This window comes from Natrix helvetica (genome assembly GCF_964273705.1).
Source record: "Natrix helvetica genome assembly, chromosome: 4".
Lineage (NCBI taxonomy): Eukaryota > Metazoa > Chordata > Lepidosauria > Squamata > Natricidae > Natrix > Natrix helvetica.
Window position 1 is genome coordinate 130,991,109 of NC_138550.1, and position 17,540 is coordinate 131,008,648.

Sequence of the window (17,540 nt, forward strand, 5' to 3'; positions counted from 1 at the left end):
GCGCTTTAGTCAATGGGGTGTCGGGGGAGAGGAGGAGAGATTCTATCCTCTTCCCTGACACCCCACTGACTAAAGCGCTTTTTTTCGCCCGCGGCACAGCTCAGGCAGGTAGACGCTCAGAGCCCCTGGAGCCCTTCCGCCGAGCAGGGTGCTCCCTCACAGCTCCTGTCGTCCCGTCTGGCAGGCGCCACCTGCCTGGGAAGCAGCTGAGCTGGGAAGTCCCGGCCGGCAGTTTGGCTTCCAGAGCGGGCGGTGCGGGCGCCGGTGGGCTCCTCTGGGCTCCCGCCTTCCCAAAGCGCGTCCCTGTTTTTGCGGAAAGCAAAAGAATGGAGAAGAAACGGGGAAGCTTCGGGTGGGAAATGAGGCCATGGAAGAGAGTTTTGCCCTTTGCTGGTGAACATGGATCGGTCTTGCGCCCATCCTGGAGAGATCCCACCCTGGGCTGGCTTTCAGAGATGTGAAAGGCTCTTTCCTCAGGCGGGCATCTTTTCCAATGAAATAGATCGAGACAGGAAGATCATTTTATTACATTTGAACGCTTTTACTAAAACGGATTCTCTCATTCAAGGAGGGAACCCAAAGACCATCTTTCCGTCCCTTTTATCAAAGAAAATGCCATTGGACAGGGCAAAAATAACTCCTCCTTTGCCCTGGAAATCAGCTACATGGAATTAAACACTATAATCCAACTTCTGTGTGTGTGTGTGTGTGTGTATGTTTGTGTGTTTGAGAGGGGGAGGGGGAGAGGGAGGGAGGAGGGGAAGGAAGGTAAAAGAAAAAGAAAAAGAAGGAAGAAAACTTATTTAAATAAGTTTAAAGCTGTTGCTTTAAATCGGAACTGAGTGTGCCTGACTGTGGAATTCTGGGAGTTGAAAAGTCTAAAAAAATTGCTGCCTCACTAGCCATAAACTTCACCGCACGTCACTGCTGATAGAACTCATTTCATTTATAATGATTATGAGTAATGAGCAACAACTAAGCTGCTGAAATGTGTAGCTAACAAGCGCCAGGGAAATCAGGAGATTCAGGCAGTTCAAATGAATATGAAATTTATTGCAAGCTTAAGCTCTCTACAAAAATCTTACCTACTACCGAGGAAAATGAGAGGGCATAAGAAGGCATTCAAGGTGGGCTGGATTTAGATCTCTTGCAGGCACATAGATACTCTTAATTTATGATCCATTTGACCAATTTCCCTTGGGCACAATTGGATCATTTCCTACGATGGCTTTTAAAATTGTTGTTAAAAACTTTACTAGCTTCTCAAAATAATCTAAAATTAATTTGGATCAGCAAACTATATCCCATATGTTTGCCTTTATTACATATTAAATTTCTGGGCTTATATTTTCTTTAAATTTCTAGTCTCATATTTTCTAGAAATAAACCTTGTATAGTATTAGATCCATTTATAAATAAACTTTGTATTGCAATTGTCTTATGAGTTATATTTTCATTCTTCACCTTTTAGTTGGCAGGAAGGGGGTAAAACACATTGTTAACTACAAGAAAAAGGGGTTTTCCTCATATTTCAGAGGTTAAGAATCAGTATTATTAGTGTCTGGAACTTTGCTTATTTTTCTTCAGTTTTATAAGTTTGAACTGGATTTGTGAGAAAAATGAAAGTTATAAAATTAAATTTCAAATATTAAAAGCTTCTTTTTCTAATATAACTCATTTCTAGATTAATTCTTAAATATTAATATTGCAATGAACAAAAAAGGTAAATTTGTTATAGGAGAGTCGTACAACTGAGAGCATCTAGAGCCATGATGGGGAACCTATGGAATGCGTGCCACAGGTGGCATGCGGAGCTCTCTCTGTGGGCATGCGAACCATCGCCCCAGCTCAGCTCCACCTCGCATATGCGCGTGCCTCCCGCCGGCCAGCTGTTTTTGGGTCTTTGGTGTGTATGCAGGAGATGGGCATGCATGTGCGAAGAGAGCATGGGAGTGCATTGCCCCCCTGCACCCCATTTGTGGTCTAAGGAGGCTTCAGGGAGGCCTGCTAGGCCCAAAACGGGGCACAGGGGGATGCAGTTTCCCCGCATGGCCCATTTTTGGTCCCAGGAGGCTGCAGGGAGACCTGCTAGACCCAAAATGGGGTGTGGTGGGGGGTCACACGCATGCGCAGGGGAGGGGGAGCATGGGGAGTCATGCATGCATGCACAGGGGGTGGGCCATGCCAGGGGGTGTCACGTGTGCATTGCATTATGCGCGTGGGCTGTTGCGTGCGCACATACTATTTCTGCACATGAGGACAAAAAGGTTAACCATCACAGATCTAGAGAATCGTTCTTTACCTGTGTGTTTTGAGTATATTATAGGAAATACCACTGAGAGAAGCTGCTGTTTGTTACTGTTTTTCACTTGTTAATTTTATAACTCTTAATATTGTATGTGGGGTGTGTGTGTTATTTAGTTCTCCTTTTATGGTGTGTGATATAAGCTATTTTGGAGGATTTATCCTCCAGCCTCTTGGCTGATTTAGTTTCTGCTTTATTTTTCTTGCTGAATAACGTCAGTTATTGAGCCAAGTTTTATATTTTGTAGGTGGAAGAGCACAATTTCAGTACTTTTTTTCGATGGTGTTGGTGTTAGTGAAAGTTTAAAAATATCAAAAAACTACACAAGATAATCCAGATTGGAGGGGGCAGATTTGTATGATCACATACTTGCATCTTATTTTATGATCACTTTTTTCTATTATCCATTTTTTTCTAATAATCAAATCACAAGTCATCAGTACACTTTCCCCTCCTGTTTTCTATTTCAAACAAGAATGTACTTACAGTCAACTCTAAATGTGGATAATCTATTTTGTCAAAGAAGTTAATTTAGCCATCTCTGCAAATTCCTTCATCTGTACCAACCATTCCTCTTTCGTGAATACTGTTGAATCTTTCCATTTTTGAGTGTATAGAAATCTTTCTGCAGATGTCATATATAAAGACAAACTTCCATGATATTTTTCTGGTTGCCTGTCTATTAGTCCCAAACAAAATGCCTCTGGTTCCAATTGTTCTTTAAAGTTTTCTGAATCAATATATGCATTTGTATCTTTTTTATTTTTTCACACCTCCATCAAATATAGTAAAATGTCCCTTCATGCTGTTCATGTTTCCCACAAAGAGTCAAAGTATCACTGTACGTTCCAGGCAATTACTCTGGTGACAAATACCAACAATATATCATTTTATTTTTTAAAAAATCTGTTTAAAGTTAGAAGTTAAAGTAAATTTAAAATCTTTCAGCCACAAATTTTCCAATTGTTCCACTGTATATTAACCAATATTTTAAACCCATTTTATCAAAGAGGTAGTCCTCAAAATACAACTGGTCACTTAACAGTATACAAAGTTACAAAAGCCCATACGCTACTTATCATTTCAAAGTTACAGCCACTGCAGCACCCTGTGGCCATTTGCCCTTATGACTGACCACAGGGATGCTACAGCAACCCCCATTTCCCCCCCCCCCCCCCAACTCCCATCCCGCTCCTCCAAGATTTGGGGCTACTCATCACATGCCCATCACCCATCACACACTTATCTTTTGAAGATCTCCAAATCTCATGTTGGATAAGGAGGCCAGGCCAACATGCTCCTGCCACATAGCTGCCTTCAAGAAGCATCTGACATTTTCAGCATGCCCACAATTTCAATGATCAAGTGACAGACCATTTTGCTGCATTAATGTGGTCTTCACAGTAATTTTAATATTAATATATTAACGTTTCTTACATTTTAAATATTAAAAATATTTAACATATTTGTTCAAAGTTCTATTGAATGAATTGCTCTCAGTCACTTCACCTTCATTTGCAGCATCCCAGGACCATTCTTTTAAGTGCGTATAATATAACTTCTACAATGAATCTACCATGTTCATCAATTACTAAAACTTCTGGATTTAACTGAGGGTTAATATTCAAAACAATTCCATTTCTCTTTTTAATATATGCTGAAATAAATTCTTCACCCAAGGTCTCTTGTAGACAAATAATGTCTTGCTTTAATTTTTTCAAATAATGATTCCCGCCCCACTCTTGAGAAGCATGTTAAAACATTTATAATTCATACTCCAAGAATTTAGAAAAGTCCATACCTTTAGCGCCTAGTTCAGTATCATCTTTTTCCAATCCCTGTTGCCTCTACTGTGACCATTGTGTTGATATCTATGAAGCCTCCATCTCTTCCAATTCTCCTTTCTGTCTTTCTAAAAAAAATCTCTTGCCTTATGGACAGAATTCAAGTCTTTTGCTTTTAAAAATAAAAATTGTGCTTTCCAGTTTATCTCATCAAAATGAGATCTGTTTCTGTTTTAATTTTTTACCAAGGAACAATTTTCTTTTCTCTTACGCAAAATCCTAATACGAATACCTTTCAAAACAATTATGAACAAACAAGGGACTTGATCCCTTGTTTTCTTTCTAACAAAATGCGCTAAAATATCCCTAGGGACATTCCTTCATTTGTTCAAAAAAATTCTAAAGTACATCCTGTGTGAGTAGCGCCCCTCCCCTTAATTGCTCCAACGATTCTCTTTTCCCTCTTCCCATTTTTCTAGCAGTCATTTTTAATCCAAAAGTAAAGACGTCTGAAGCAGGCAAAAGAAAAAGATAAGCCTCCTTTCCCCCTTTTATTATCTTCTTGTTTCATTTTAGTAGCTCTGGATAGTTTCAGCCACAACAAGCATCACATCTCCATGGCAACTAAAGTCACAGTCTGATTCTTTACCTTATCTTTTTTTAATGCAGATTCCGCCAATTACATAAACATTTTAAGTATAAACAGTAAACCTGTCTCTTTAACAGGTTTAGTGAAAAATTATGTCAAAGCACATTCATCAAAAATATGTAATAAAAATAAAAATAGGAAAAAAGAAAAATACTGTTTGTTTCTCCATGGAAAAACTTCCTTAAATCTTCTCTTATTTAAGGTGTTTACAAGTCTTGAATATTTAAATCGTAGTCTCGTTCACTCTCATTTGTAATCTTGAAATGTTTACTTCACCATAGAGTTTTATCTTTATGCAAAGAAAATCACTCTGCATCTGTAGTTAATTACTTCTCAAAGTGTTTAAGTAAGCAGGGCTTTAATGTCACTTCCGCTGCAGTTGGGAGCATAAATGGAATTTCAGGACTCCTGGTATCAACTCCCAAGCCCGTGCAAAACTTTTTCGATTTCTGCAGTTAACTTGGAAGGAACTGTCATCTGGAACACATGTGGTTTATATCTCTTGATCTCCCTTTGATCTCGGGAGATTACATTGACCAGAATCTGACTTCCAGATGGAATTCACAGCTGAGGTGGCTCTCTTCACCTTTGAAAAACATCAGATTGCCATGATTCCTGACCAGAAGCTACCATTTCAGTACTTTCTAATGTGTATGGGTTATAAAATAGCAAAAGAAAACTTTTATAAATCTATACTGCCTCAAAATAAAATCAGGTTCTTGTAATGAACTAATTACAGATAATACTTCCCAAAAGCTGCTGGAGTGACCAAAACTGATAAAATCAGAAATGAGAACGTAAGAGAAAGAATTGGCATATACCAATCTTAAATTACACAAAAACAGCAAATAAAGGCGTGCGCGAAGCCTTGCTGTCCGATGTGCATGTGCGTGCCTGAAACCAGAAGAGCAGCTGGTGACGCCACACATGCCCACAAAGAGGGCTCTGTGTGTGCACCCTCTGGCAGGTGTGCCATAGGTTCGCCGTCACGGGTATATTGGAACAATAATAGCATTTTAGGATCAAGAGGCAATTTTCATATATATATTTAGTAATTGTATAGTGCTATAAGCAAAGCAACCACATTTTAATCTTCCTTCATGTAGACTAATGTAGCTTAATCATTTTCAATTTTATTGTAGTGTTTATTATTTTATGATTTTTCCCCTTGGACATTAATTACAGGTAGTTTTTAGCTTCCACAATTAGGCCCAGAATTTTGGTCATAAATCATTGTCATTATTAAGTAGGTCACCACATGACCCGACTTGATTTTTCAATTGTTTTACGATGGTAGTAAAGCAAGTCACCACAGTAAGTGAATCACATAGTTATTAAACGAACCATGTGGTTATCAAGTGAATTCAGTATATCCATATTTTTGCTGGGAAATGGCAGAAAACATCACAAAGTAAGGTCATAAATGCAACCAAGAGGCAGACCCCTTCCTTAATTGATCAAATGGATACGTAGCAAGATTCAGATATTCTTTGCTTTCTCCGTACTCCATTTTTTAAAATACAAGATTGTATTATGCTACAATTGTATTATACTACAATTAGCAGTTATATGTTGTCTTTTGTTTGAAAGAAGAAACATTACAAATCAGTCATGATAGTCAATGAGGTATGACTCGGCGTTTTTTCATAAGAGCAGATGTCAAAATCAGTATTTCTTTTTATTGCACTGTCATTTGCCAAGCCTTAACAGGTAAACCTGTTACACAGCCTCCCTATTTGGATGTTGGGCTATGCTTCTCTGGTGCTTTATAACTGACCTAGCAAATATCAAATACCTCAATGTTACTCTGATGGTAGTTAACTTACTAGTGGTGGATCCTGTGCTGTATTATTGTTAGAATGCACAGCCTCTTTTATTTCTGGATGCGCTTGGCTTTTTATCTTTTGTAGTAATGATATTATTATTATATGTTGCCAGAGTCATCCTGGAGTTGGGCAGCTTTATAAATTTAATAAATAAATACATTTTCTAAAAAAGGCCTATTCCATTTCTTCTTGTGACCACCTTCATCTCATTCAAAAAGCTTTCTGGAACCACAGTTGGTTCAGTGTTTTTATTTCTCTCAGACCTATAATTAATGGCACACCTTTTTTGTTCTTTTTTTCTATCTATCATCTATAATGAACCAGGATTTTACTCTCATAAGATGCATGCTTTATTGATGGAACCCCATCCAGTCTTTAAGAAGCCAAGTATATTAATTCTTTGTCATTCTTCTAAGAAGGGAAAACCTATTTTTTAAATTCATCTAATTTAAAGTAGCAGCTTTAAACTTAACATAGCACCTTAAAAAGAAAAAAAAAACTATCCACATTAGAAAAATAAGTCAGTTTCCTTATTTTTCAAAGTTCAAACAGATGTGGTTATAGATCTCTACTTTGAAATCAAGTCCCTGAAATTAAATCTATTTACCTGGCTATTACTTGTCCACAGTACAAGTTTTTCTTTTCCAAGTTGGCTTCTAAGGAGTGTAATTTCCCATTATTAGAATGGTTGTATTATCCTGGGGCCATTTGTGATGTTTTCAAATGTCTTCCAACATGCAAAGTCAATGAGAGAAAAAGGATTGTTTAGCGACTCTGTGGTTTGATTAATGATCATGCTGATTCACTCAAGGTCTGTGACCAAAAAAGTAAAAAAAAAACTGGGTGTGATTCTTTTAGCAAACACATCGCTTATGGAAGCTCCATTCCAGTAGTGGGTTTCAAAAATCTTTACAACCTATTCTGTAGGTGTGGCCTGTTTTGTGGGAGTGGTTTGGTGGTTATGTGACCAGGTGGGAGTGGCTTGGCAGTCATGTGACTGAGTGGGAGTGGCCAAGTCGATGTCACTGAATTCTTTGCCCCAAAGAATGACTTACAAAAAGAAGATATAAAAAAAGAAAATTTATTATTTTGTGCACTTACTACTTAAATAAGAATTAAATAAGTACACAAAACAATAAAACAGCTACTTACAGAGAACTATGGCTGTCCTTGCCGATCTTCAACATTACTGACCACCTTACACACACACCTCCAGTCCCTCTGCCTCTTCCCTCTTCCCGGATTCAATCGAAGTTTTAAAAACTCACAACCTGTGCACATGACATTTTTTAAACCCACAGCCTGTGCACAGCACACACACTTCCAGCTCCTCTGCCTCTTCCCTCTTCCTGGATCCACTCAGACATTTTTAAAAGTCACAGCCTGTGCACACGCACACACTTCCAGCCCCTCTGCCTCTTCCTGGATTCACTCAGACTTTTTAAAAAGTCACAACCTGTGCACACGACATTTTTTAAACCCACAGCCTGTGCACAGCACACACACTTCCAATCCCTCTGCCTCTTCCTGGATTCACTCAGAAGTTTTTAAAAGTCACAGCCTGTGCACACGCACACACTTCCAGCCCCTCTGCCTCTTCCTGGATTCACTCAGACTTTTTAAAGGAGTGGAAGAGTGTGTGCATATGCACAGGCTGTGAGTTTTCAAAACGTCTTGTGTGTGCACAGGCTGTGAATTTTCAAAGCGTTTGAGTGAATCCAGGAAGAGGGAAGAGGCAGAAGGGCTGGAAGTGTGTGAGTGTGCACAGGCTGTGAGTTTTAAAAACATCTGAGTGAATCCAGGAAGAGGGAATAGGCAGACGTCTGGAAGCGTGTGTTCCTATAGTATCTTCCAGCCCCGCTGCCTCTTCCCTCTTCCTGGAATCACTCAGACGTTTTTTAAAACCCACAGCCTGTGCACACGCACACACTCTTCTAGCAGCCCCTTTGCCTCTTCCCTCTTCCCCCACATCTTCCCCCCAACCCCAGCCACTCACCAGTTCTTTCTTCTTCTGGTGGTTCTTCTAAGAACTTTTCGGCAGCATGGTGCGGATGGGCAAGTGAAAGAGCGAAGGAGGGGAGGGAGCGGGGCCTCCTGACCAATGGATACGGGAAGGCACCCTAAATTTCACCATCCAGTATGGCCGTACCGCTCCGTACCAGTTGAAACCAACCCCTGCTCCACTCCCACTTGCAATCATGTCAAGGACTTCCTGTATTTTATATTGATACCAGACATTATGGCATCTCCCAGTTATCTTGACCACCAGGAGGCACCACATTACCAGTTTCATCTTTATTGGGAATCATCAGATGTTGGCAGCCAGAAGTTATTCAACAGGGTTCGATGGGATTCTATTGGGAATTGAACGTGGAGACCTTCACACTTCAAATGATTATATACAATGCATTAAGGTTAAAAACTATCCAGGTCATGGTGCTCAGCAGTTGCAGGAAGGAATGGTATATAGAATTCATCTTCTCTTAAGATACAGTTGATTTATTTGTGTCATGCCCCTATGTATGGGATTTTACATCCTTTTGATACATGTACCATCAAGGAGTAGAATGGGACTCCTATTCTAACCTCTAATTATTTGCTTTCCTGACTGTTAATTTGGGTCATCTCTTTTTTTTCACAATAATAATGACAACTTTTTGCAAGATATTCTACAAACAGCTACTTTTTTTCTTTATTAGCCCTTTTATAAGCTACCGGCTGATAAATTTTATCAAAATTTAATCTATGACAAGTGAATAGTCCTTTTCTTTCTGGAGAAACATGGTAGACTCATTAGAGTTGGTATTTCCTAACTTTCTTTGATTGCTAAATGAGTACGGACTCTTGTCTCTATTGTCTGATGGTTTTCTCAGCAGCATCTCCCCTTTCCTCAAGGTTACCCATGCACTCCATTACATGAAATTTGGGGTAAAGCATATTTCACACTTGTGGCATTGAAGGGGCTGCCTACCTGGATATGTAGAGAAATGTCTGTATATTTCAGTGGTGTTGAAAATTAGGAGGAGACAACAGTTGCTGTTGAGACTAATAAGACATCTAGATTTTTTCATTGAAAGTGAGAAAGGGACTTCTGAAATAAAAAAAAGAAAGAAGTATTAGATAAGATAAAAAGAAATGCCTCCTTTTCCCACTGCTCACAGTCAGAAAGGAGAAAAAAAATGAAGGGAATTCCCAAGATAGAAGGAGGAGGACAATCCTACAGTTATCCATTAGCAGAAGGAGATAGGAAAGAATCACAATACTTGCGAATGTAGAAGGAATAGAAAGAGGAAAGAATTGTGGTTGTCTAGATGGGAACTGGCAATTTCCGGAAAGGATGGTCAGCCAATCTTACAATCACCTGATTTAAATGCTATGACAAGTTGTTTACTGCAAAGCTCAGATGTGTATTTTGATATCTTAAATAAGAGTGATTAGCCCAAGATTTCTCAGTGTGTTTCCAAGGTATTATGTAATTCTACAGTAATCAAAATATGATCCACAGATTATATATATATATATATATATATATATATATATATATATATATATATATATATATATATATATATATATATATATATATATATATATATATATATATATATATATATATATATATATATATATATATATATATATATATATATATATATATATATTTGTCCTCCATGGCTGCCAGCAGCACTGCCGGCCAAAAACGGGACACGCAGAGGCCCTGCGAGGCCCCCACGTGATCTGTTTTCGCCCTCCATGACCTCCAGCAGCACTCTGCCAGCCAAAACCAGGATGGAGCCTCCACACATCCCATTTTTGGCTGGCAGAGTGTTGCAGAAGGCCGTGGAGGGCGAAAATGGGCTGCATGGAGGACGCACATGGCCTATTTTGGCCAGCAGAATACCACAGGCTTCTCATTTGATATTTCCAGGCCAGCCTTGCAGGCCAAATTTAAGCACCCCACGAGCCAGATCCAGCTCACGGGCCTTGAGTTTGACACCTGACTTAGTCCAACATTCTATCAAGTGCAGGGATCAGTTCTATGGCATCAATAACAGATAGCTGTCCAATTTCTTTTCAAATGCTCCAGCTCAGGAGAGTCCACACCATCCAAGGCATTCTATTTCACTGTTGAACACCCCTTGATATTAGGAAATATGACTGGATGTAATTTAAACTCATTATTCCTTGTCATGTCTTCTTCAGGCACCCGTGAATACTACTACTTTTTTTTTCTACATGAAGGCCATTCTGAGATAAAATGACAAATATCACATTTCTCTTCATCTTCTCTATTCTAAACTTCTCCAGCCCCATTCTCTTCTTAAGTTTTTCCTTCCAGGTTGTTTCTATAATTTTCTGACATTGCATTTGTCTTCCATAATTTCTCAGATTTACAAGTCTGAGATATTCTCAAGTTTCTTTGAGGTTCAGATGTAATTATCTGGTCCTAGAAACACATGTTCATGCTAGTTTGGTGTTTCCCAGTTATTTCTTTACTTACTTTGGATTGCCACTATTTTTATGTCATTTGTTCTCCTTGCATCCATTTGAACAAAGTTCCCTTTTAGGAAGAAGCAATAAGCAAAGTAAGATTTGAAGTGCTCTTCACTGTCCCGTCATCTGTTATTCTTCTATAGTCTTCTCTAAGCAGTGGATCAACTTTTTACTGTTAGCTTTCTCAAAACCTAAATTGCTTTTGTGCTTTACCCTTTTTTAATTTCAAGTGTTCAGTTATGTCAAGATCCTTTTGTATCCTGGGCTTCTGAGATATTGGCTATTCCTGCCAGCTTGGTGTTGCCTGCAAATTTGATGAGTTTTCCTTTTATTCCCTCCTCTAAATCATTTATGAAGATATTGAAGAGTACTGAGCCTAAAACAGAACCTTGGGATCTCACACTGCTTATTTCTTTCTATGTATACCTAGTTCCATTAAGGACTACACACTGAGTGTTGGCCAGTTATGAATACATCTGGTGGTGATTCTGTCTATCCCACATTTTTCTTACTAAGAAGTAAGTTGTCCCAAAGGTGCTTTTTCAAGAGACAACTGGACTTTCTGGTTTTTCTTTGAAGACATTTCGCTTCTCATCCAAGAAACTTCTTGGATGAGACACGAAATGTCTTCAAAGTAAAACCAGAAAGTCCAGTCGCCTTTTGAGAAATCACCTTTGTGACAACTGTGACCCGGATAACTGAGAATCTCCATAGACATTAAGAAGAAGGTTGTCTTACTTTGTCAAATACCTTACTGAAATCCAAGTATACTATGTTCACAGAATTTCGTCGGTCCACTAATTTAGTCACTTTGCTTAGTTATCAGAGCAAACAACTATTTTGGAATTAAAATCTGGAAAAAATTGTGGAGGTTGATAAATGATTAAATAACAACATGGTAGAAATGACTAAAAAAAGACAGACTTGGAAAAAATGAAATTAAGTAAAAAGAAGATAAATGAAAATATTAAAACAGTCACCAAGGGAAAGTATTTAGAATTTTATGAAACAAAAGACAGTATGAAACTAATTTACAGCTTGTACACCTTGCACCTATGTTTAAACTCTGAACATACCATATAAATGGGTCTGTCATATTTCTATTGATATGAGAGGAAAATCCAATTTGTCAAATCATCACAATGCTTGTTATTAGTTTGTTTCATAATTCTGCCCTCTTCCTTCTTTCATAGTGATGAAGAGCTGTAGATTTGACAAAACGTAACTGGATTTATCTTGCTTACATAAAAGTGCTCTTCATTTATAAACAGTGGATGAACAAGTAATTTTCTATAATTGAGGTGAATCTGGAATCCTGTGTCATTAGTTTCTGAAGATGAAAGAGAACTCATCTTGAAAAACCTGCACTATGTGGTGGATTAAAAGAGGATCTCAGAGTATGTGGCTTGCCATGAACTTCTGTAATTACCATGAACTGCTTGAGACAATGGATTTTAAATAGTGATATCTCCATACACCTAAGCTTTGCTCTTCCTGAGAAGAGCTTCTGTTATATATTTCATTTTGTGAAGCAAAAGGAGGTCCTTTTTCTCTGACGCTGTTTTGCTATATGGAATAATGTTCCCTGTGGAGCTATGTTTACACCATCCCTCTTAACATTCTAGAGGTTGCTTAAGACCCTGCTCTTCTGTAGAGTGTTTGGTGGCTAGTTAATAGTTGCCACATTTTAACTTTAATTTAATTGTACTGTTTATTTTGTCATATATTTTGATTGTGTTTACTTTTTCCATTAGATGCTTAACAAAGTTTGATTTTATTACTTATATTGTAGTCATTTTTAGAGGTTGTATCTTTTTATTGGATTGCTATAAACTGTTGTGAGACTTGAATGGCTGTGTTTATCCTAAAGAAAGAAAGAAATGGCCTAAATTCTTTTAAGAACAACAGATTACAATTCTAATGTAAGCTATAAAACATGGACAGAGGAGATGAGCAATAGGCTTCAGGACCATGTATCATTTTAAATTGCTTTGAAATTTCATTAATTTTGTACAAATTAATGTTCTGGCACATATGCAAGTGTGTTTTTTCGAATTTTATTTTAAGGCATTTTATTTGTCAATCCCTTTTCAAATCATTGATGTACCGATAACAAACAGGGTTATGTGATTGTCAGTTAAAATAATCATGGGTATTTTCATATTCACTTATTTATATTCACCTTTTGCCCCTTTTTATTTAGGTTTGAATATACTGAAGTAGCCCTATCTTTTGTGCTTCAGTTCCTGTTCTAGCAGAAATATGCTTCATTAACGGTTTCTAGAATGGCTTTCTATTTAAAACATGAAATGTATTTTCTGTATTGATTTATAATCTGCATATTTTCCATGAACTAATTTAAAGCATTTAGTTATTTCGTGTTCATTTATTTCTCCTAGCATTCTCCATCAGAACCCTTCCTAGAAAAAACAGTGCCAGACATGTCTCAGGTTAGTGGACCGAATGCCCAGCTCTTGAAAAGTGACGATTACCTTCCCTCAATTGAGCTGCAACCACAGCAAAAGAAAAAGAAAAAGAAAAACAACCATATTGTTGCAGAAGGTCCCAGCAAAGGATTTGGAAAGGAAGGCTTTCCTAGTGGTCTTGACAACCAGGATCCTACCGGGAAAGGCCTAGAAGGCTCCCAGGAAGAAAAAAAGAAAAAGAAGAAACCTAAGGTGAAAAAGGATCCGAAGGATTTGAAGGAACCCAAGGAGAAGAAGGAGCCTAAGGAAGCCAAGGCACCCAAAACCCCCAAGATCCCCAAAGAGCCAAAGGAGAAGAAAGTAAAACATACGACACCAAAACCCAAGACCAGCAAAAAAGCCAGGTACGGAAGACGACAAATAGTTCCAGTGAAACACTCTTTTGCAAGTTTAACATTAAATATGTTTAAATTAGTGAAAACGTTTTAAGATTCATTATAGCCCATTTTAAATGGTTTTATATTGATTTAAAATTAACCAGCACAAACTAAAATGTTTTTTATTGTGTGGTTTCCAAAATATATTGAATTATAGGCTGATTTGGACCCAGAAACAGGGCAGAGAAACATAAACCTTAATTTCAATCAGAATTGCAAGTCTAACTTTGAGAAGAGGAAGTTAGTACAAGGACACTGACTTCACTAAGCTACCCATTCACTTTCTCTTAACTTGTTCTTAAGAATTGGTTCCTCTGTCATTATAGTACTATTTGGAAGTGGGGGGGGGGGAGACAGGATATATTTGTACTTTTTTATAATCAAATTTTCTGCTGTTGAAACAACATTGTAAATATAACTGGAACTCTGAATAACCTCATAAAATATTTTTAAGTTTTTCGTGAGATAGGATCTTATTGCAGTTTTCTTAATTATATTTATGACAAGCACAAGAATTCTAAAGAAATTTATTATATCAGGGGAGCAGATTTTTTTCAGGAATATTCATGTGTGACAAGATTGTTCCTAAATAGAAAACATTTAGTTTTGTGTTGCTAGCCTATGTCTCATTTCATGACCAGTATCCCAGAAGCATAGACCTTTGTCTTTATTAATTGTTATTGTTTTGTTTTTAAATATTAGAAATATAATAAGTAAGGCACTTGAAAGATGGTTGCATGACATGGATTTTCAGGAATAATGAAACCTGTTTTGGATACATTTATAGAGGAAGCTCGATCCTTGTTTCTTTTATTTTCAGCCGCCTTTTATTTCTGCCCTTTAGCTGCATAATTATTTTTTCATGTAAATCTATAATTTAAGGAACTTTTGTTAATTTTATGTGTTTTGTGGAACAGAACCCAGCATATTTTTTTAGAAAAGCTTAGAACTATTAGTAGGCAAACAAGGTTAGGTTAAGCAAATTAAGTATGAGATTTTTTCCTATACACTGCATGTTCATATTTTTAAGGTTGAAGTCATTCAACTGAGTTTAAATGCAGGCAATCTTTAAAACCTGTAGAAAAAAACTGTACTCATATCTATTAAGGAGTTTCAAGAAATGATAAATCTGCCCAACAATATTCACAATTAAATCAAGTGGATCAATAAGCTAAGTGATTAATCTGTTAAACAAAACCTTTTGAATTTTTTAAAGATACTTCATTTATCTTTTTGATGTAATGCTGTGATACAGATAAGAAAAAAATATGAAATATATGATTGCTCTTTGCAGCAAAAAGTACATTGTGGTTATAGTATAATAATGGATGTTATAGTTATTTTGTGTGTTCCGAATAGCAGATATGAAGCAATACTATAAGTCTAGCACAGATTTGCAAGGATATATCCTAAAAGATAGCAGATAACTTACATAGCTTTCTCTAGCTACTTTTTAGTCCCTGAGGCTCATTTTGTTGAGTTATCGAGCCTTTTAATTATAGTTAGATTTGTATATATTGGGGAAATGATAAGTTTTGGTTTAGGTCCGGGGGAGTCAAACTGCGGCTCTGGAGCCGCATGTGGCTCTTTCCTCCTTCTGCTGTAGCTGCGTCACCGGTCGGCGCCACAATTTTAAGAGGAGCTTCCGGTGGGGGGAGGGAGAGAAGCACAGTGCGCCAAGAGAAGACTCTATGACAAGGGGGGGGGGTTCCAGTTGTCTTCACAATTGATAGGGCTTTCGGTTATGACAGGTAGAGAAAAAAGTATGCAGCGCTAGGAGGAGGTTCTATGGTGGGGGAACTGAACTTCCGGTCAGCTCCAGAATTGAACAGGGGGCTTCCGATTAGGACCTTTGTGGTTCCCAGTGTTTTCTTTTCTGTGGGAAACGGGTCCAAATGGCTTTTTTAGTGTTTAAGTTTGCCGACCCCTGATCTAGGTGAATTAAAGTGGCCGCAATTTCTCAGTGATTAATATCACACTTCTCAAACCCAGCAGGAGTTTGACCCAACAAACACACTTGTTAAAGATGAAAGTCTTCACTTCGCTTACATCTGGAATGTTTCTTTTTAAATTCAGTGTGGTGATATACAGAGGCCAAATGTGGTGACATACAGAGGCCAAAACCTTATCCTAAGGCACACCAACCTGACTATATAACAGTGATGGCGAACCTATGGCATGCGTGCCACTTGCGTGCCAGCACGCGAGGCGCTGCCCTGTCAGCTGGCAAGCACGCATGTGCGCGCTGGCCAGCTGAGTTCACCTTTTTAAAAGCTATTTTTCACCTTCCCCAGGCTCCAGAGGCTTTATAGGAGCCTGGGGAGGGCGAAAAGAGCTTCCCCTGCCCCCCCCCCCCCGGAGGCTTCAGGGACCGTCCGGAGGCTTCCCTGAAGCCTTCGGAACGCTTAAAACCACCCTCCGAACAAACCGGAAGTGACTTCCGGGTTGCTCGGAGGGTTGTTTTAAGCTTTCCGAAGGCTTCAGGGACCGTCCGGAGGCTTCCCTGACGCCTTCGGAGCGCTTAAAATGACCCTCCGAGGCCTCTGGGGGGGCGGGGGAGGCTCTTTTCGCCCTCCCCAGGCTCCTATAAAGCCTCTGGAGCCTGGGGAGGGTGAAAAAAGCATGTAAAAATGGGGGGATGCGTTGTGCGCGCATGCGCACTGGGGGATCGCGCGTTGCATTATGGGTGCGGTACGCCCGCACACGACCCCCCTGCGCCCCCCCTCGCGTGTGGCACGCGAGCCAAAAAAGGTTCGCCATCGCTGCTATATAATATACTTTTACATTGGTCTTTCTGTATCATGTTCACCATTTCCTGCTCCCAAGTTTAAGCTAGTTTTAGGAAGGAACACTGTATAGAATAGGTGGTCAGAATATTTAAGTGCTGTTCCTATATTGCATGAAGGTTAATCCACAGCATATGTCTATAGCATTAAGAAGAATCTAGTGTAATAATTGTGGAAGGGAGGAATTAAATGTTCCTGATCTCAGTGCTGCTGTGTATATCATGAGTGCTATCTGCCTGGTTTTTAAAGTCCTTACATAAAAACTCTATAACTTGGCATACAGTTTATAGGTTGGGTCTGGGGCCTGTATCATTGATTTTGTTTTTGTTGATTTTTGTTTATTTGTAAAAAAGACAAAAAAATTGTGGTATAATGATTAAGGTATGAATTAGAAGCTGCAAGACCAGGGTTCTTGAGATAGTGTTGAAACATAAGTTTGGACTTTTAGATTTAAGCACATATCTCATAAAAATATTAACATTAATTTTTATTAGTAATGATATCATGTTGCTTAGCAACTTTTAAATTTCACAGTACATCAACTTTGCTTCATAAATTTGACTAATATTTGATTGTCTTCATTTCTTAAACATTTGATAACATACATTTTATTTTTTGTTAATTTCCTATTGCAATACCTTAAGGAAGAGCTAATTGGACATAATTTTTAAAGTTAACTTTCAATAAGTTAGCAGTTTTAAAATTAAAAATATGATAGTGAAAAGACATGTCTAGTAATAAGTGTATGCATTACACAATAACTTTTTTCAAGTCCCTAGTATCTCTGTATATATCTATATCTAGATATAGATATGTAGCAAGGAGCCCATGGG

At 38.2% G+C, this 17,540-nt stretch overlaps 1 protein-coding gene across 7 annotated transcripts in view; it reads left to right on the plus strand.

The window, feature by feature from the left end:
* The window catches only part of CHD7 (chromodomain helicase DNA binding protein 7), a 200,897-nt gene that overhangs the window by 100,365 nt on the left and 82,992 nt on the right, over positions 1-17,540 (plus strand). For all 7 annotated transcript variants that reach the window (XM_081952139.1, XM_081952138.1, XM_081952140.1 and 4 more), the window contains one exon: positions 13,458-13,888. In XM_081952139.1, the coding sequence (XP_081808265.1) occupies positions 13,458-13,888 (431 nt within the window). The remainder of the gene's footprint in view (positions 1-13,457; positions 13,889-17,540) is intronic.